The sequence below is a fragment of the Pteronotus mesoamericanus genome, unplaced genomic scaffold (genome assembly GCF_021234165.1).
Source record: "Pteronotus mesoamericanus isolate MK-2021 breed Mesoamerican mustached bat unplaced genomic scaffold, CSHL_Meso_final contig_1189, whole genome shotgun sequence".
In the NCBI taxonomy this organism is placed as follows: Eukaryota; Metazoa; Chordata; class Mammalia; order Chiroptera; family Mormoopidae; genus Pteronotus; species Pteronotus mesoamericanus.
This window is the reverse complement of record NW_026555038.1, coordinates 1,931,571-1,953,314: the sequence shown is the minus strand read 5'-3', so window position 1 is coordinate 1,953,314 and position 21,744 is coordinate 1,931,571. Positions and strand designations below refer to the sequence as shown.

Below are 21,744 nucleotides of genomic sequence, written 5' to 3'. Positions count from 1 at the left end.
AGCGGGGCCAGGGACGGCCTGAGAGAGAGGTCTCCAAGGGGCCTCCCGCCCACGTTCCTCCGGGCCCATGACGCTCCTCCCCACGGACTCCGGCCCACCCACCCCACGTCCTACCCCACAGGCACCTCCGCACTCCCTTACTTCCCACGTCCACCCACTTCCCATGGCCAAGTCCGCAGTGGCAGCTACATGAGGGGCCACCCCAGCAAGGGACATGCTAGGATTCAAGGCCTGGGCATCCCTGTCACACCACCTCTGGGGGGACCCCCAGGTTTTGGGTCTGGCTCGCATCACTTTGGACACATGATATCTTACTGGGATCCCCAGGAGCTGCACTCAAGCTGGGGAAACAGAAGCCTGAAGATAAAAGTGAGGGGCAAGAACATCTGAAGTTATGCTTTGGTTTCAAGCATCGGCTCCGAGCCTCTGCTTCCAGGTGAAGGGCAGCACGTGAACAGGGAGGGGCACGTGGGTGAGCACTGCTGGGAATTCCGAGATGCTTGCTGAGGAATCCTCTGGAAAAGACTCAGACTCCTGCTGGCCACAGAGGAGGGGGGCTCAGACACATTTATTTTCAGCACAGAGGTTAATGTTTCCCTGTGGCCCAGGGGGCTGGAGGACACTTGGTGACCCAGACACAGAGAACATCTCCTGCTTGCCCTGTTTGGAGAACCCAGGACAGGTTCGGTCTGAGGCCGCCCAGCCTCTCCGGCCCCTGGCTGCTGTTCCAGCAGCTGCTAAGCCCTAATGCGTTCTCGAGCAAGCAGGCCTGTGATTCGGTTTGGAACCCTCCCCTCTGTACATGTCAGTGGATAATCAGCAAGACCAACACGTAAGGAAAACCTGTCTTCCCGGGGAACCTCAGGGCTCTGTGCCTCAGACCCAACCCAGGCCTGTCAGCACGCTGCCAGCCCCACTGGCGTGGCACTGGGAGGGGGCTCTTCTATGGTCGCTGCAAGTGTCTGCCACAAGGACATCGATGGGAAAATGAACGTGCTTCAGAGGCGCACCATCGTGAGAGCCTGTCCTAGCAAACCCAAACCAGACTGCCCACAAGTCCTAGCTCACAGCACTGGCGACAGCACCACGATGGGCCCACTGACCGAGGGCCCGGTGTCCGAATAAACTAGAACGAAGGGCCAAAAATCATGTCATCTGAGCAGGGGTCCAAGAGAGATGGCACAGTTTGCAATGGAGAAGATGCACAGGGCTATGGGGGTCGCCCTCAACTCCTGAGAGGCCAATATGTAGCAGGAGGAGTCGATTTCAATAGTTCCAGGGGGACCAGTGAGGAGCAGGGTGAGTTAACATAAATACTCCTCTAGCCCTCGCGTGTTTTCAGGTTAGAATTCATCTGCCGGCGGGGGGGGGGGTAGGGAGTCCCCATCCCAGGAAGGGTGTCACCAGGGGCCTGGCGGGGGTGGGGGAGGGGCTGGCCAGCAGCAGGGTTGGGCTGAAGGAGAGCACGGAGTGTTACTGGTTCTTCAAATTTCGGCTCGAGAGAGTATCTGGTCCACCATTTCCTTTTTTGTTTATTATTTTTTAAGTTTATTTTTTATTGTATTTTTTTCCATTACCACTTATCCCCCTCATCTCCTCTCCCACCTCCACCACCCTCTCCCTACCACGGTCCATTGTTTTCTGATTTACTTCTGATAAAGGAATTATGATTTAGCTTCTGAGGGCTCACTACCTGTCCCTATTCAGATTTGATTAATCAGGCTGCATAGAGCTTTGGTCACATCTCTTGCAGGTACTTCCCAAATGGCATTTCATGGCACCTCACTCCATTCTCATTCTTGTTTGTGCCAAAGTACAGTCACCGCTCAGTCCTTGGCTGAGGGAGACAAGCTGCTGTGTGACCAGGTGGTGCCTTGACACTGTGTCTCCCTGGGGCCCTGGGTTCTGTGCACCCTGTCCAGTGTCCAGAAGCCCTGTGTACAACTCACTATTGATTCTGGGTCTCTCTTAACATCTTTCCCCTGCCTTCGGCTGCCCGTCCCTTCTCTCCATCCACCTTGATCCGCTCCAGCCTTTACATCCACCTCAAGCAGCCATCCCCACTTCGAGGCCTCGCAGCCTCTCAGCTGCACATGACCAGGGGGAGTTCTTCATTCCACTTCTGCCCCCCCACCCAGCGTGGTCTTCCTCAGTGAGTGACGCCTCCATCAGTCTGGTTAATGAAGCCGAGTCACTTCTTGGTCCCCTGCCCCTCCTCCTCACCCTTCACATCTAGTCCCTCATTGATCCTATCAATTCTTATCTCCAAAACACATTTCAGATCCACCCACTTCTCTCCACCTTCTCTGCTCCCAACCAATCTCCCTGCTTCTGCTTTTGCTCTTCAAGTTTTCTTACAAAGAAGACAAAAGCGATCTGTCCACAGTTGCCTGCTGTTTAGAATAAATAGGTTCCTTCCTGTGGCCCCCAAGGTCCTGCAGGGTCTGGCCCCTGCCGCTCCCACTCCCTCACCATCCTGGACTTTGGCAAGCCCTGGAATTCCCCAAACTCTCCCTGCTCCCTCTGCCAGAAGTATTCTTCCCATTAGCCTTCAGGCTTCCTCGGAAAGACTCTCCAAGAAGGTTACTACCATGTTCTCTACTACAGCCCCCTGCTTCTTTCCTTCCCAGTTCTCATCACAAACATAATTATTTTACATATCGATATCGATACGGATGGCCTGACACCCCTGCCTGCCCCGCCCCCCTCCCCTCAAGACCGCACACTTCATACAGGCAATGGCCCTGACCGTGTTTTACATCATTTTATGTCCGGTGCCTATCACATGCCTGGCACATAGTAGATGGTCCATAAATATTTCTTGAGTAAATGACCGAGTCTCTCAATCCAATTCTACTTAGTGAACACTCTTTGTGCAACTCCCGCTCCTTCACTCCAGTGCTGCCGAGCGTGGTGCTGGCCCTGGAGGACAAAGGAGACTTGGGCAGTGGCCAGACTGTGGTCTGGCCCCCAGCAAGCAGCATGTACTGCAGGCGGGATATCCCTGCTGAGATCTCACATGGGATGTGCAGAACCTTATAAAGCGTCCTCGTCAGAAACTGGTATAAAAACACTAGCGAGCAGAATGTTGGTAAGAAATGTTAAGTGGCTGAATGAACAAGGTCTCGTGACTGAAGGGAGGAAGGGTAACTGCTTCTGGAGGGAAAACAACCCATAAAAAATTACCCATTTCAGGGGGCTTCGAGAGCTTTCCCACTAGAAGCCCTTTCTTCCAAAGTTCAGAGAGCAATGAGGATGCTGCCTAGGAACCACTCTCTTCTCCTAAAACCAAGCAGCAGGCAGCGGGCTGAGAGATGGGCCACCCTGGGCAGGAGGGAGGCCACCACCCTTGGCTGCTGGGCTTCACCCCAGGGCAGACGTTTGCCCTGTCCTGCCTCACAGGACAGGCCCGAGCCTTCAGACAACAGTCCGCCTTCCCTGAACCAGGGCGCTGCCAGTAACGATGACAACAACAACAAAAAGACATCACTCCACCGAGCATTAAAGCAGTGAGCGGTGGCAACAGCTCGAGGCATGCAGGACAGGTGAGGCAGCGAAGTGCCCAGCGGCTGACTCCTGAACCCCGTGCTTCAGCTGCGCAGCCACACCTGCCACCTGATGAAGAATTATGGGAAATCGAAACATTGTAGTGATTCTTAACCCCCAACTGCCCTGTGGTGGGAATTACAGCACTTTGCTCCTGGTAAGAATCAGTCTGTCCTGTCCGCACACACAGGGCTGTCCAACCTAAGAAGCAATAGAACCTCTTTTCTCTCTCTGGTCAAAAATATATTCAAAGGCTTCAAAAGACCAGCCCTGACAATGACCCACCAAGGCATGCAGAGATTATTTTTATCATGCAAAGTCCTGCAGAATGCAGCTCTCCCTCTCCTCGCCATGCGGTTGGGTCTTACTCCGATTTGTCAACACGTCTAATAATCTTACTCTCTTCTGAAACCTCAAGTCCCAAACTTGCCAAAATTGCCACTCTCGGGTTTTGCTGGGAGACACAGGGGCTCATGAGCTACTTGGCCTTTTGGAACTCTGAGACGAGGCCTGACAGCAATCTCAGGCCTAAACTGCAATGGCCTTGAGAGGCATGTAGTGCCACAGTGACACACCTGAGCTGGCTGGCCGGCTGGGGTCAGTCCTTGGTTCTGCTATTTCTAAGCTGTGTGTCCTGGAACAAGTTTCTTAACCTCTTTGTGACTAAATTTATTCCTTTGTAGACAGAATAGTACCAACTTCATAGGCTGTTGTAAGGATTAAGAGAATACATGTAAAGTGCTTAGAACGGTGCCTGGCACGTGGTAAGTTCTCTAGGAATGTCACTGCCGTGATCACATCGTGACCCTGAAGAGGGTCTTTAGTTAACAGACAGACATCCCTTGCCCTAATGTGGCGCCAAGTCCCACTTAAAGGGGACTTCCATTTCTAGTAAAGTCAGTGTAAACCAATGCCTGGACCACAGCATATTGGTTGCCACCTCCACACAAGGTCATCTTCCACCTGCCTCGCCCCAGGGTCGCGCTGGAAATGCTGACTCCCAGGGCCTTGCAATTGCCCCTGGGATGGAGACAATTTCCTGTGCTGACGAGCAAAGTCTTTCCTGAACAACAGTGTGGTGTCAGGCTCTCATCTGCACAGCCTGATTACTGAGGGGGTCAAAGATTGTGTCTCAGTCCCTCAAGGACAGAAAGATTTATGTGACCCCTATATCAATGCCAAAGACATGTATGATCTGAAGATGCTGCACAATCCTGTGGGGGGCAGTCTGCCTGGCACCTGGTGGCCCCGTCCTCTGTGCCAGGCCAGGAACCACTGCATGTTTCAGGGCAGAGGGTCTCTGGGGTCTCCACCCTGTGTTCACTGGGCCCACCTACGATGTCTGGGGTGGTACCAGGCAACGAGAGGCAACGGAGGCAGGAAGTCTCTGAGATAGCCAGTGGTGACCTGCAGTGGCCCTATTAATCTTCCTAATGTTCCACGGTCATGCATGTGGTGCTGCTTGAAGTGAGGCCCCTGGGCAGCAGTGGGAATCCCCACACTCCTGCTGAGAACTGTTCCAGGTAATTTAGGGAAATGTGGGAACTAACAGAGAGGGGACAGAGTTGAGTTAATTATACTAGCAATTGAGGAAGGCAGCCATAAAAATGCAGGGCAGACACTGAATATGGACTTCCTGAACAAAGGCAAAAAAGAAAAAGAAAAGAAAAAAAGAAAGGCTCACCAATGAGAATTAAGTAATAACAACATACTGAACAGGAATCAAACCAATTCTATGCCAGCTCACTCAGAAAAATGACAGGGTCCTAAAGAATAAAATTGAACTACGGTGAAACCATTGAATAGTGAAAAATTTACTCTAAAATGCTTTGTAAGCTGATTTTAGCGCTTGTAGGGATGAAACCAACGCACAGCCCAGGGGGATGGCTTCCGATGGCCGGGGTTTCTTGCTGCCACAGGCTCCCTGGAAGCCTCTATCGTGCCCCATGGCCCGTGGCCAGGGGACAGCGAGGCCGTTCCCACTCCAGCCCAGGGGGTTCTCTTCACTGTTACAAGTGTTGATTTCTTTAGGTTCCCAAAGGCCACAGCTGGAATTTAAGAGCTAAATGCAAACCTCCTGGCTGTACACAGTTTCAGACTCAGCTGGGCAGCATTGGACTTCTCTTGCTCAGTCTGGGTACCAACTCCAGGAACGTCTCCCAAGATGCCCTCTCCCTCAAGCCCTAGTCACCACTCAGATGCCATTGGTTTGTTTCAGGAAGAACCCCTTTAGGCTCTTTGCTGGGGTGTGGGAAGAGACTGTCAACCGCAGCCAAAACTGGCTCAAGTCAAGAAAAATGCAGAACCGGTAAGCAACGGGTCTGGATCCCTTTGGGTTCCAGGAGGAAATAGATGGTAAGCTCAAATGGGGTAGCTGCAAGTTTAACAAAGAGGCTATGTACAAAGGCACTGTGAGTTTAGGGAAAACCTGCGAAGGCAGGCACAGTACCCCAGGGCAACAGTCCTTGGTCTAGGCCTAAAGGAGCAGGGGACTCACATGGGAGAGAGGAGTACAGCAGAAGCCAAATCCTAGGGCAGGAAAATGCAGTGACTTCTCAGCAGCCCAGCACAAAGGTGCTGGGGAACCAAGGACTGGACGGGACTCTCCTACCCCTCTGCTCAGCTGGTGGTGTCTCCCACTGACAATCCCAACAAACCCAGCGGCCAAGGGAGCCTGTTGCTGCAGTCCCTAGAGAGCTGCCCCTCTGAGTGGAGAGGACAAAGCAGGGCAGAGTGGCTCTGGAGAGGCAGGTGGAAAATATCCAGCCCCGGTTCATTTCCCAGAGGCCACAGCTTCTTGGTCTCCAGCCAAGTGCAGCCTTTATAGGACACCACTTCCCTGGCCAATTTCAGAGCTCTGCTTACTGCTGGGAATGCGTGTTTGAACAAAGCCTTTATTCTCTATTCCAACAGCAGGGCTGGAATTTAAAAAAGCTTCATTTTCAAGACTTGCTGCTTTTGATTTGTCTAACCTGGAACTTACATTTTGGAGTCAAATAGAATTATTTAAACAAAGCATTTTGGTGATAAGCAGAAAATGTTTTGATTTTTTCTTTTCCCTTTCCTCCTCCCAACACCACATCACCTTCCTCCTCAAGATGTAAGGGCTGTTTCCTGGCCACCTCTTAAAATCACAGCCTTTCTCAGCTCCCATTTCCCCGGGTCTTTGTTCCTTCAGCCTGTGTCTTCCTCTGGGTGTGCTTGGGGACAGGCCACAGGAGGGGCCACTTCTACAGCAGACTGGTCTGGAGCAAAAAGCAGCTCTTCCCTCCTCTGCCTCCTGCGTCTGGGTTTGGCAGGACCCTGTGTTGTCATGCAATCAGTGTTCTTTAATTGTATGCACTTTGTTGTCTTTCTGCCCCACCCCACACCCATTTTCCTTTCTTCTCCACTTTAATCCCTTCTCTGATACCATCTTCTGTTCCCAAGCCTGCAGTTTTCTTTTATCATACCCCTCTTGCCTTGACTTGCCTGTTATTTTTAAGTCGGAATGTTGATCAGTGTTTGCATTCCTTGGAAGTAACACCAGTGCTGTACTGTCCTAGAGATAATGTGTCCGTCTAGGTCATACCCAGGCCCAACCCCCCATGCTGAAGTGCACAGATGTCAGAGTGATGGTCATTAATGCCTTGGAGTTGGCCTATTGGTCACCAGAAATGAAACTGAAACAGAAGAGCTCCTTTTTTTCACAGCCACGAAAACAAATGAAGAAAGCAAGTCCATATGGCCCCAAATATTAAAGAGATACAACAATTGGAAAACAAAGCTCGGAAATGCCTGGCCCAGGTGTGTCCCATACAACTAAATAAATAAAAATAATATGAAAATTCCCTTTAGAAAGAGTGAGCTAAGTTTCTATCAAAAGGTTCTACATAAATAAATAAAGGTCTAGACAGAGGAGAGTTAATCAAACACATCTGTATGATAGAAGGATGGTTGGCCTGGCCCGGTGCTGGGGTTGGAGAGGGTACAGACGCACTGAAAAGTCACAGAATGACTTCACCTTTCACTGAGCACTTAGTTCTGGACCTTTGCTCAAGCTTAGTGAGCAAAATCACTCACTCATTTAAGACCAAAGAGAAATGCGGACAGAAATTTGGATAGCACTCAATTTAACAACAGAATTCTCTGTAACACAAAAGACTGTATCATGCTATAAAAGTCAAGAGCATTTTGAAGATGGAGCATGTTCCACTTTCTGGCCCAGCGGAGGGGCAGAATCAAAGCCACTGTCCTGGCTGGCTTTTCTGCAAGGAGAACAGCAGCAGCAACCCCCTCTGCTGACAGAAGCACCAGTGGGAAGGGAAATCACCTAGCTAATGAGGCCGGGCTTCTCAGCAGGTAAACAGAACATGCTTCTCAGAGACTGGCTCACTAAGCCTGGAGAGAAGGCTTAAAGCTCAGGAGATGGTTTACGGGTACCTGATAGGACTCGAAGTAATAATCGGTAAGGGAGAAAGACCTTGAAGAAGCTATGTCAATGCCAGTTTTAAAATGAAGTCTAGACAATTTAAACTACATATGCTTAGGCTGTCAGATTCCCCCAGGGGAAGCCCATCAAAGGCACTAATACTGGCAGATTTACTCAGCCCAAGGGCAACACAGGTCAGTGTTACCTTTGACCCATTCAAAAGCACAACATCATCTTCCAAATTAATCACAAGAAGCACATCTACTACCTTTAGCCCCTGAGTGGATTTATATGCAACTAATATATGCTCAGCCTGCCAGGTGTGCGTCATTTTGGAGGCCCAAATGACAATTCTACTGGGGACGAAGGGCTGGAATGGAACTAGGTTACTACTTTATAGAGGTAAAAGCCAATGCAAATTGTTTCTTTAGGATTGGTTTGGAAGACTAGGCAAAGCATCCACTCACTCAGTTTGACTTGGAATGGCAAAATTATTTGCCCAGGTAGAATAAGAAACCCATAGTACTAAGAGTGATTATGGGTCCCGGCCTGGTAGGTCAGTTGGTTAGAGCATCGCCCAGATACACCAAGGATGTGAGTTTGATCTCTGGTCAGGGCACATCCAAGAAGCAACCAATGAATGCATAAATCAGTGGAACAACAAATTGATATTTGTCTCGCTCACTCTCTCGAATCAGTTTTTAAAAAGAGGAATAACTATGTGTTTTCCCCTGCACCCAGCCGCATGACCTTCCCCCAAGATGGGTACCTCCCTTTGCCGTTGTGGGCCAAGCTCATAATTTGCACAGGGGCTTACAGGACCATATGATAGTCACTTCTTTTTAACATAGAAATTAGTGTGCATGGGTAACTTCTGTCTTTTATTGATTCAATCAGTACATTGGGAATTTAGCAGCAAGTTAATGGCAAACAGTTACAAAATCTCCTATTTTTCTACATTTAAATTGTGTTAAACAATCTATACAACCTACCGTCACAAGAGCACATGTGAATGGCTGAGGCACTTCTGCTGTTATACCTATGGTAAGTTTCTTAGTAGTTTCCTAACAAAGTCTTCTAGTGCAAAGTGCACATAATTATTAGGAAACTCCATTACCATATTTGGTTCTCATTTTCCCTATAAATGTGTTGAAATCTACAAATGTGAAGTAAAACTGAGCAAGGACTCTCACAGCCTTGCTCTGAGGGTATCTGCTCCTCTAAACAACCCTGGAAAGATCTTGCGTTGATTTCAACCACAGCCCCGCCACCCATCCTGTTGGAGATAAGTAGCTTCAATTTTAAAGTGGTGCAAACACACTGCAGGGCTCGGTGGAGCTAAAAGCTCATGTAGTGCTGGTCCTTTTCACCTCCTACCCCCTCATTGTAGCACTGGAAAGGGCAGCTCTGTTTTTGTGCTATTCAGCATTGGAGGGACCCTTAGAGTTTCTTTTTGGTTCTAGGCACAGCAAAGGATTTTGCAGTGTATTTGGTTGTTGTTCCATGGCTTGAAGTCACAGAGGGTTTCTCCAGTTCTCCCTTGAGTGCAGCTGAAAGGAGTTTGCTAGATGTGGAAGCTGAGCTGCTCATGTCCAAGTTGTCCATGTTTCCCTTCTTACTGGCCACAGGAAATTTCTTTTTATAAACAGTGGGCTAGAAATAAAAGGCCTGGATTAATTTTCAGACACAAAGCAATATACATCAATTCAAAGAAGAAAAGAACTGCAAAATTATCCCAGATGTGCAAGCTGAACACTCTCCAGATGTGAGATATAAACTAATCACATCGTAAAGTTGTTATTATGCCAAAGAAAGCCCCATTAGCACCTTCAGGAAAACGGAATTGTTTAGCATTTGGTGGAGAGCAAACTCAAGATACAATTTCAGACCCTCTGCCACACAAAATGAAAGTAAATGTGTGCTAACATTTGCATAGGGAAGTCCATTTGCACATAGCTCAGCTCATCTTCACAGATTCTAGACAAGCAGTGACATTTGCGTGGATCCCCACAAGTCCATCATGACTGTTCTTTCTACCTGGATACAAAGCTGCTGCACAGGCCCACTCCTCACACCCTCACTGTTCTCTGCACTGACTCCAGGCACTGGCTTCTAATCCCCGCCACACCACTTGGGCAGGCCTGGAGGCCTTTGGAGCCTTGATGCCTCACTGTCGTGTGGGGGAAATGGTACTTGCATGTTTACTGCACGAGTCAACTATGAGAATACATAAGGTGCTGGCCATGAAAGTATTTTGCAGCTTCGAAGCATGAAACAGGTAGAACAGATTTTAACAGGCAATTGTATTTTCTCAGGTCACCTCACCCCACATGGAGGAGATGGTCTCTAATCCTGTCATGAGGGAAGCAGAGTCTATTTTGACCTTAGACCCATTTTAAAAGTGATCACTTCTAATTAAATGATGCAGAGCAGAGAGTCCTAAAGGAGCAGAGAGTGTCTCAGGAGACGGACAAGAGCAGGATGCAGGATGAGGCACGGGCCATGATTGATCCGGCAAGTTCCCGTGTGCACAGAACGATCTGGGGACGGGCTCCTACGCTGTACCCTGGTTCACTGAAACAGCGTGCATACGCGCTAATAATCAGGTTAACAAGTTTCAAAGAAATGACTGACATGTGACACAAAACAAATAAACCTGGTGTTTCTCTGGTCACTTGAGCTCTTGTAATTCAAGTGACTGTGTTTTATACACAGTGGTAGCAGTTAATATATATTTGTCCAATGAGTTAATGACCTCCCTGGGCTGCAACAAAACTATAGGTCATGGAACGATTTTTGGTACCTATATTTTAAGAAAGAGAAAATTTACTTGATGTTTGCTTATTGCAGAGAGCCCTGAAATATGTGCCTCTTCAGGCCACCACTCTTATATGACTTGGTAACAGTGGATGCCGATTCTTGAGCTGGTAAGTTTGTTCATTGAAAACTTAGTTTGTATTAATTTGGAAATGTAAACAGGTCCTTTCTTCACAGATTTTTTTTGCCTAAGAAAATTTCTAGGTTGCTTCTCTGTATAGTCTTTCAAGAAACAGAAAATACTTAGAGTGCATTAGCATTCAGTAATGTAGTAATTCCTCTCCCTGAAAACTCCTCTGTTCAGCAGCAGGGTATGAGAACAACACCCAGATGTTCCAGTGTCTGGCTGAAGGTAAGCTGCTTTGTCTAGTGAAGTCCTGGTCCTGAAGACATGAAATCTATCATGGAAATTTCAATTCATAAAACCTTAATTCACTTGACATACAAATCCTATTAAAAGGTGAATTTAAGTGTAACCCTCTCTCTTTTGACATTTCCACCTCTTGAGTTATCATCTGAGACGTTCAGGAAATGTTTTTCAACATGTCTACCACAGCTAATATGCTGGAGAACAGGAATAGAGACTCAGTCATTTTTTTTAATGCATTCATATTCCTATCTGCTTTAATGTTTCCATTCTTCTTCATGCTTCCTTTTGTTAATTAATGTACTTCAGTCATTACACTAATGCTTTTACCAGCAACATACAAGTGCCTGTTTTCTTATTTTGTTTTCAGTCTGGTACTTAATACATGTTAAAACTGATAGTGTCAACCATATTTTCGTTAAGCTCCCAAATCAGCCTCAAACTGGATACACTGAAACAAATCACAGTACTTGTTCCTCGGCTCCCCAGCAATATCAGTGCAAACCTACTTACCTTTATGTAAATGTTTATCACTTAACAAGCTTCTGTGCATGTGTGTGCATCTTGTTAAATATTATATGTGTGTATACTTGACCATTTCGCTTTGCTAATTTGCAGTTAGGAAGCAGAATCATGAGAGCTTTCCTACAGACTGAGTCTCCCCCGTCTTAAATTTCCGCTCGTTGAGACCGTCCTCCAGTGCCAACAAAACATGGACGCAGGCTGGTCCCTATGCGGCCCTCCAGGGGGAGCTGTAACGTTCTCCACCACAAGGCAAGTCTCTCATCTCCTTGGAACATGAACAGCCAAGGCAAATTCTAGTTTCTAGGCTTCTCTCTGGAAACATGAACAAATCCTAACTTATCAGGGATACGGATTTTAGGTTATAGATTATCTAAATTGTAGCTTTCTCTTCTTCTGTTCTCATAGTTGATGGAATTGCTCAGAAATCTGTCACTGATACAATTTGACCGTTTTATGAGTAATAGACAGAAAAAGGAAAAGTGAAACTGCCAAGGGTACAGGAGTTGCTAAGATCTTCCAGGTCATGAAAGACAAATGGCAGGTGATGGGCTCCCATAAGGTTGTACAAAGGGGGAGAAAGATGAGAGAGGAACATCAACACTCAGTTCTAAGGGGAGAGTCTAAATGATCATTACGAGACCGTTGGCCATCATCAATCCAAAAAAGAGGATTTACAATAAAAATCACTATAGACTATTCTCTGAAGATACTGGGATATTACTGCCCAGTGACCAAGGGAACCTGGCTATCATCAGCAAGCATCTTTGAAATAAAAAAAAAAATCTTCTATCCTTATATAAAATAATGGAGAATTCATACCCAAAACACTGCAACCAGCTCAAACAGAATGAAGAGACCAAGAAGGTTTACAGACAGGCTACTAACGTGATTAATGGGTGGAGGTTTCTCTTTAAGAGAGTTCTTCAGTCTAAAAAATTTGAAGAATTGGAGGACCTGTATAATCACAATCCATAATTGCAGAAGATTTCAGCACTGGAGCTGGACAGCATCTCGGAGTGCTGCCGGCAGGACGGCTCCGCCGGGGGCCGCCCCAAGCAGCATCCCGTCCCGCCTCCCTCTGACAGAGCCTCGCCACGTGGGACTGATGAAGGACAGTCAGGTCTACTGGAGGCAGAATGATGGAAAAGATGACCTTACAAGGTTCCCTTCAATTCCATCTTTTAGTAATTCAGCACCCTTGGCCTGATTTCTCCAGCTCACACTACCTTTCTTGAAAAGGGGCATCATGTGTGCAAGGGGAGATATATAACAAGAGAACTGGGCTAAATGTACATATTTCATTATTCACTGGCATAACTTTAACCTGATGAACTCATCTGGTGATAATGGATGCAAAACCTGTAAGCTCTTGGCTTATCCCTGAAAGCTAATACCAGTGCATGATTACTAGAAACTGCTACCACTTCTCTGAATTTTGAGTAAAATATATGCTATTTAAGTAAAGTGGTTTATCACCATAGCAACCATTTCTAGAGTCACACATTCAAATAATAGGCCTGCACAAGGTGCAAGTGACAGAACATCGTGATACAAGTTTTCAGCTACACCGTTGCTTGCAATGGTCACCCACTTTCTCTCACATCCCTGTGGTTTTCAGAACGAAGGAGGAAGGGAAAGACAAGCAAAGGGCAGAAGGGAAATTGACTTCCAAATCTATAAATTTCTTCTATAAGCCTTCCCACATAAAAAGCTGCGTCTTGTATGGAGTTAATGAAAATAAAATCTAACTTGCAAATTCGAGAGAGATGTAAACATCTCTTTCTTTTTAATTAAAGTATAATTTACATACAGTAGAATGTACAAATTTCAAGTGTACAGTTTTATGAGTTTTGACAATGCATAGACCTGTATAACCAACATGCCAATCAAGAAGTAGAACAACTTCCCAGAAAGTCCCCTAGTGCCACATCGTTGTCAACTCCCTTCTATCCTGGGGCTGTAGTGTTCTGATATTTTTCAACATAAATTACTTTGTCTTTTTAAAAACTTCGTATAAATGAAATAACATACAGTATGTACTCTTCTATTTCTGACTTCTTTTGCTTCACATTTTAATTGAAATTTTTATTAAGATAATAGATTCTATACCCTGACTGATGTGGCTGAGGGGGTTGGGTGTTGTCTTGCAAACCAAAAGGTCACTGGTTAAATTCCCAGTCAGGGGACATGCCTGGGTTGCAGGCCAGGTCCCCGGTTAGAGGTGATGCGAAAGGCAGCCAATTGGTGCTTCTCTCCCACGTTGGTGTGTCGCTCCCTCTCTTTCTCCCTTCCTTCCCTCTCTCTGAAAAATAAAATCTTTAAAACAAAATAGGTTCTCATGGTATTGTATCATGTTTTTGAGATTCATCCATGATTTAACATTTTTATTGTCAAGTAATATTTTATTGTATGTATATACTGGAATTTGTTTATCCATTTTTCTATTAATGGATATTTGGGCTATTTCCAGTTTGGGGCTGTTTATATATAAAGCTGCTATAAACATATTCTAGAAGTCCTTTTTTCAAACTTACACTTGGGATTGCTGGGTAAATGGTGAGTAAATGCTTCACTTTATAAATAACTGCCAACTGTATTCCAAAGGGACTGTACCATTTTGCATTCCAACAGTAATGCAGGAAAATTCTAGTTGCTCCAATATCTACTAAAAGTTGGACTTTCCAGTTTTTTTTAAACTTGACAATTCTAGAGTGTAGTAGTATATCACTGTGGCTTTTCTTGATGTCACTTGTATTTTCCTGATGACTAATGATCTTGCACATTTTTCATATGCTTATTGACTACTTTTATATCTTCCTATCTGAAGTGTCTGCTCGAGACATGCCTATTTTAAAAACTGGGTTTCCTTGTTGACTTGTAGGAATTATCTCCATATTCTGGACACAAGTCCTCTGTCAGATATATTTATTGCAAATATTTTCTCCCTCTCTGTGGCTTGCCTATTCCTTCTCAATATCTTTTAGATGAACAAATGTGTTTACTTCTGATAAAGTCCACTTTATTCATTTCTTATTTATTTTTATTGATTTTTTTTAGAGAAAGAGGAAAAAAAAACACATCGATTCATTGTTCCATTTATTTATGCACTCATTGCTTGCTTCTTGTATGTGCCCTGACTGGAGATCAAACCCACAACCTTGGCATTTCGGGACAATGCTCTAACCAACTGACCTACCTGGCCAGGGCTTTCATTTTATGCATTTCTTAAATAGCTTTCTTTGTTCTAAGAATTCTGACTACTCTCTGGTTGAAAAATACCCTCCTAAACCTTATAGTTTAGCTTTCAGATTTAGGTCTATTACCCACATCGAACTAATTTTTGTGTACAATGTAAGCTAAGAATGTCAAAGTTAACTTTTCCATATAAATATCTTGTTATTCCAGTACAATTTTATTGAAAAAAACTATCTTTTCCCCATTGAATGATTTTAAATCAGGCAACAATCAATTGACTATATAAGTGTGGGTCAATTTCTAGGCTCTTGATTTTGCGTTATTAATATATTTGCCTATTCTTACACCAGTACCCCACTGTATCAACCACTGTAGCTATATAGCAAATGCTGATATCAGGACATGTAAGTTCTCCAGCTTTGTTGTTTTCAAGTTATATTGGCTGTTCTAGCTCTTATGTATTTCCAAATAAACTTTAGAATTATCTTGTTAATTTCTAATGGAAAAGCAAAAGTACTGGATTTCAATTGAGGTTGCTTTAAAGTTATAATTTGGAGAGAATTGACATCTTAACAATATCAGATCTTACAATCAATGAACATGGTATATCTCTCTATATATTTCAGTATTCTTCAATTTTACTTAGCAATATGGTGATTTTGGTATAAATATCTTACACATATTTTATTAGACTTATCATTAAGTACTTTATGTTTTGCAATAATATTTTAAATGGTATTTTAAAATTTTGTTTTCCTATTAGTCATTGCTAGAGTCACCTATAAATAGAGAGTTTTATTCTTTTCAATCTATGTAATTTTATTTATTTTACTTCTCTTCTTATACTGGCTAAGACCTCTAGCATATCAAAAATAAGGAGAGCCCTGGCTGCATGGCTCAGTTGGTTGGGTCTTGTCTTGCAAACTGAAAGGTCACTGGTTTGATTCCTGGTCAGGGCACATGCCTGGGTAGTGGGCTTCAGTTCAGGTGCTTGCAGAAGGCAACCAATTAATGTTTCTCTCTCATCACTGTTTCTCTTCCTTTCTTTCTCCTTTACTCCCCCACTAAAAATAGTCATAACTCAGTACTTGTCAGCTTCAGAGCTCATTGCATTTTGGTAAGAAAAAAATGTTTCAGCGTTTTGATAAGAAAAAAATGATGAGTCTTAGGACTTGCTTGGGACTCATCACACTTGCTTGACCTTGAATGAGCCATGATGTCACCCTACAAGAGAAAATGCTTCAGCATTCAGTACTCATCAGTTTCAGCATCATCACACATTCTGGAACAAATTAACAATGAGTACCAAGGTACCACTGTTAATACTAGCTTTAGAAGTTGTTGGGTTTTGTTTTTTTTTTTTAATCTCTTAATATGTAAAAAGAAGTTCCCATCTCTTCCTCTCTGCTGAGGATTTTTCTCATGTTTGTTGAATTTTATCAAATTTTTTTCAAAATTAATGAGATAATTATATGGCTTTCCCCCTTTACTTATTAATGTGGTAAATTACATAGATTGAGTCTTTTATGTTAATCCAAACATACATTCCTGGAATATTCTGTACACTTGATCATGATGCATTATCTTGTCTATATATCTCTGGATTCAGCTTACTAATATTGATTTCGGGATTTTTGCATCTATATTTATGAGATACATTGGCTAATAATTGTCTTTTCTTGTAATAATCCTGTCATATTTGGTATTAATGTTATGTTCATCTTATAAATGCATTGAGAAATATTCTCAAGAGTTTGTGTAACAAGCTTTCTCTTCGTTCTTCTTTAAATATTTGGAAGAATGTACCAGTGAAATCATTTGGGACTTCAGTTTTCTTTCTTGAAAAGTTCTTAATTATAAATTCAATTTTAAAAATAAATATAGAACTTTTTAGATTTTCTATTTTTGTGCATCTGTTATGATGTTTTTAAAAGGAATTTGACCATTTCTATAAATTTTGTAATTTATTGATATTAAGTCATTCACCATATCCTCTTTGAAGTCATTCTTTCCTTCTAGTTTTCTTGGGATGGTATTTAGTTTGCTGTTCTATTTCTTGCTTATTGAAATGAAAGCTCATTATTATTGCTATTGTTTTAAAGTCAGCATTATTCTATATTTACTCACATATTTACTCTTGCCAACGACCTTCATGTGTTCCTGCAGTTCAGTACTTCCATCTAGGACCATTTTCTTTTACCTTGAAATTTTTCTTTTAGTATCTCTGATAGTATAAAATATGCTGGTATCAAATTCCCTCATCTTTCACATACCTGAAAACATTTTTATCTTTATTTATGAAGGCAAATTATCACTAAAGAATCCTAAGTTGGCAGGTTATTTTTGTTTTGTTTGTTTTTAGCGCGTTAATGATGTAACTCCATTGTTTTCCAGCTTCCATTATTTCTGTTGGTATGTCAAATGTTGCTCCTTTGATGACAAGATGTTTTTCCCCTCTCCCCACCACTGCCCTAAACTGGATGCTTTTCCAATTTTCCCACTCAGGTCTAAAGAATTAGAGAATAATATTCAAAGCAACCAGAAACACTGGAAAGTAGTGAGAGAATCTCTAAAAGGAGATAGCTATAGAACGGGCATCCTAAATTCTGCCCAACTAAAGGTACATGAACTGACATAAGCTTTGAACTGCTGGCTAAGAGACAATTTGCAGCTTGTGTTCAACCTAAAAATTGCCTACTAAAACAGAAACTTCAACACGTTTTGGAGGAACATAGCTAAGTCCAGGGTCAGCATAACATAACATTTTCAACATCTAGAATACATGCAAAGTTACTTAACATAAATAACAATTAATAGAGACAGACTCTGAGATGACCCAGATGTTGGAATTACCAAACAAGGATTTTAAAAAATAGTTATCATAACTATTATCAGTGCTGTTAAGGAAAATATTATTTGAGGAATAAAGGAGGTATCAGTAGACCAAATGAAAATTTTAGAATAAAATATAATATGTGAAATTAAATACTACACCTATCATAAGATAGGTTTAATAGGAAAATGGAGATAACAGAAGAGTAAACCTGAAGATGATCAATAGAATATATACAATTTAAAGAACAGATTGGAAAAAAGAAAGAGCATGCCTCAATGAACTATATAACAATATCAAATGGTCTAACGTGAGTAATTAGAGTATCTGAAAAAAATTAAGAAAAAATAATGACAAAATTTCCAAGAGACGTTAATTTACAGATTCAGGAAGTTCAGCAAACCCTAAACTGAATAAATGTAAAGAACATGCCTTAAAATGTCATTGTCAAACTGCTAAAAACCAAAGATAAAAAGAAAATCTTGAAAACATTCAGAGAATAGTAACATATTACATATAAGAAAAGGACATTTCAAATTACAAATGACTTCTTACCAGAGAAACTGGGAGCCAAAAGGCAGTAGAATAATATCTTTAAAGGGTGGACCCCAAAACATGTTGAGACAGAATTCTATAAACAGAAAATATCCCTCAAAAGTTACAACACAATAAATACATTTTAGGTAAAAGAAAACTAGGAGAATTCATCACTAGCAGACATGCAATACAAGAAATCAAAGGGAGTTTATCAGGCTGACGGGGAATCATACCAGATGAAAAACTGGATTTTCAGAAAGGAAAGAAGAGCACCAGAAATAGTAAATATCTGGATTGAAAAATGGGTAAATATAAATGCCTAGGTAAAGTTTTTCCTCTTAATTTCTTGGAATACATATGACTGTTTAAAGCAAAGATTAAAACACTGTTCTGTGGGGTTTACAATTATGCAGATTTTATACATGTGACAATTAGAGCATAAAGGCAGGAAAAGAGGTAAATGGCCCCAAATTAATACATCTGAATTGAAGCAGTATTAGTAATAACCCAACCGAATGGTTGGTTCTCCACAGGAAGAAGATATACATAGCAAACCCCAACAGCGGCAGTCCCTAAGGGAGACTAAGCAAAAGCCAGGTTTGAGAGACCAGGGAAATTATTTGAAAGGGTTCACCAGTATATCCATGTAACTGTGGAAGCCTGGCCGAGCCTGTGGTGGCGAAACTCAAGCCTTTATATAGGAGGTTCCAGTGGAAGTAAAAACAAGGACAACAGCATTGTTGTTTATGGGAGTCTATGGATCCAAACTAGCAACAGGCATTGCCAACAGCATTATTAGATCAAAGAACGACAGGTCAAGATTCATGTTAGCACGGTCAATTATTTGTACCTGTATTAGCCAGCTGATGGTGCAGTCGTGAGACTGGGTTTAGGGGTCCCCAAGATCACCATCAGGTTCCATGATTCACTAGGAGAACCCACAGGATTCAGCATATAGTTGTACTCGTTGCTACAATTTTTTATAGTGAAAGGATGTAAAGCACAATTAGCAAAGGTAGAGGGCACGTGCGGTGAAGTCCAATGGAAGGCAGGCTCAAGCTTCCAAGGGTTCTCTTCCCTCACACAATGTATTTAGTTGCCCCAGCAACAGGTTGTGACAACACATGTGAGATGCTGCCAACCAGGGAAGCTCTTAAAGACCCCACAACCCAGGGTTCTTACTGGGAGCTGGCCATGCAGGCAGCCTCTGCCTAGCACCTGCCAAAATTCCAGACTCCCAGGAGGAAAGCAGGTGTTCAGCAGAAAGCATATTGTTTGTACATACAGTTTAGGCACAATGAATCATTCTTATCAGTTAACGGTAGCAACCATCCCAAAACCTAAATTCTCAGAAGCCAGCCAAGGGCCAGCCTTGCAAGCAAACCTTTTCAAGGATAACAGTTTAGGCCTGCTTTGTTAACTCTTTTCTGTACAACTACATGAGAAACAAATACAAAATTCTCATATCTTACAAGAGTAAACATTAATTTTTTTCAGCAGTGGGGCTTGGCTATGCTGGGCTAGACTTCAGGCTTTGCATTGGGTTCAGGTCTGCTCCACGATCCTCATGATTCCGTGAAGTGTGGCTCCCTGCAGGCTCGTTCTCCCCATGGCGGGGGGCAGAAATGCACAGAGCGAGCTGTCACACAAGCGCTTCTGAGGTTTCTGCTTACATCACCCCTCTTCACATTCCATGAGCCACAGTGAGTCATATTGCTCAGAACAACAGTAGTGGAGTGAAAAAGAAAATTTCCTTCATCTATTGAAATAGGGAGAACTGCAAAGTCACGCGGCAAAGGGTATGAATGGACAAACCCTTACAGGGAGGGATTAAATAAGTGGGAAAAATAGCACAATCTACCACAGTATGCCAGGAGCCCTACCAAATTCAGAGGGCAAATGAGTTTGGAAACATCTCCTTATCACCTTTGAAATTGGTATTTCTTATTCTTAGTTTTTTCATTTGTTTATTCAACACCTATAGCCAAAGGAGCCTTGAAGCAGGCAGGAAAAATCATGCAATTTTAGTATTCTTCCCAAATATTATATTAGCCTGAATAATAGGGTATTCTACCCTATTATTATATTATATTCTACCCTGTTATTATACCCAAATAATAAGATATTCTACCCTATTATATTAGCAATATAATAATAAAAATAAGTTAACATTAATTTGTGCTTAACCTATGTCAAGAGTGTTGCATGCAAGATTTCATTTAGCTCTTGGTTGATGCCATTACTACTGTTTCACAGATGAGAAAACAGAGGCCTACAGACTTGCCCAAGGTCAAAAAGCTTGTAAGTGATGAAGCCGGCATTTGAACCCAAGCAGCCTAGGTCCGGAGCTTGTGCTTTAACCATCATGATACTTTAAGTGCAGTGCTTGGACACATATACCAGACTGCAATGCTTCAGAATTGAAGAATAAAAGCGTGCCAAATGGTGAAAGCACCACCAAATCCACACAGATTCACATGGGTTCAGAGGCCTAAGATTTAATTTGTAAAGAAAATTTTTATCCTACTCAACTAATATACCAAGAAAACCTGACTTTTTCCTCATTGAAACGTATCAATATACCATAACTCAACTGTTTAATTTTATTATTATTTAAATTCAAATACTCTTGTCTTTGAAAAACTAATATGTGAATACATTTCATTGATCAAAATAACTTTCAAAGTTTCTAAGCCACCTTCCCTTTCTACTTTCCAGACCAGGTAAAGTACTTGCCACGTGTACTATCGCCTATGATACCATAAAGGTCATGTTTTCAGCTAAGAAAAATGATCACAAAATAATACAATTTTTTTCCATTTTCATTAAAATATATTCTACTGCATTCAATAAATAATTTAACAAGAATTCTGTAGTGCAAATACAGTACTTCAGTCACATCCAGACTTTCTAGTCCCTTCCTCTATGATTATGGAGATGTGCATTTTAATTACAGACATACAAACAAATTGTTTTCTGAGCTTAATAAATAATGAAAGTATTAGTAGTGTTTACCAGAAATCACTAAGGACCTAACGTTAAAAGGCATGCTCCTGCAAGAAGCAAAGGTCTGCAAAGCATCTCATTTGAAGAGGAGGAAACGCTGCTGTGGAAGTTAAAGTCTTCAGTCTGAGAGAGTAGATTAAAGACCCATTGTGGGGAATTCAGAGCGTTACTCATAGCACAAATATCTGGATGTACTGAGCTTGGAAAACACAAGATATACATGAGAGAACATCCCTGTCCTCAAAGAATGCCATTGGCTAAAACACACGAAAAGTTAGAAATGAAATGAAGAAAAGGAAGGACATTGCCAAATGCCAACTACTTGAAAACAAGTTTGAAAAAGTGAAGTGTGATACAGATTGCATCCTTCAGAGCGTCCAGGGCATTTGGAACTAGGGAACAGTTACTCAGGGACCGAGAAAAGTGCTTAGTTCAAGTGTTTTTGTTTTTGTTTATAACAAATCCTCACTTTCTCTGCTAGTTTTCCAAGAGTTCTGCCACTTACCT

The 21,744-nt window shown here is 42.7% G+C and overlaps 1 protein-coding gene across 2 annotated transcripts in view; it reads right to left on the bottom strand.

The window, feature by feature from the left end:
• Positions 1 to 9,397: 9,397 nt before the first annotated feature.
• The window catches only part of STK33 (serine/threonine kinase 33), a 61,215-nt gene continuing 48,868 nt past the window's right edge, over positions 9,398 to 21,744 (bottom strand). For both annotated transcript variants that reach the window (XM_054582364.1, XM_054582373.1), the window contains one exon: positions 9,398 to 9,610. In XM_054582364.1, coding sequence (XP_054438339.1) covers positions 9,398 to 9,610 — 213 coding nt within the window. The remainder of the gene's footprint in view (positions 9,611 to 21,744) is intronic.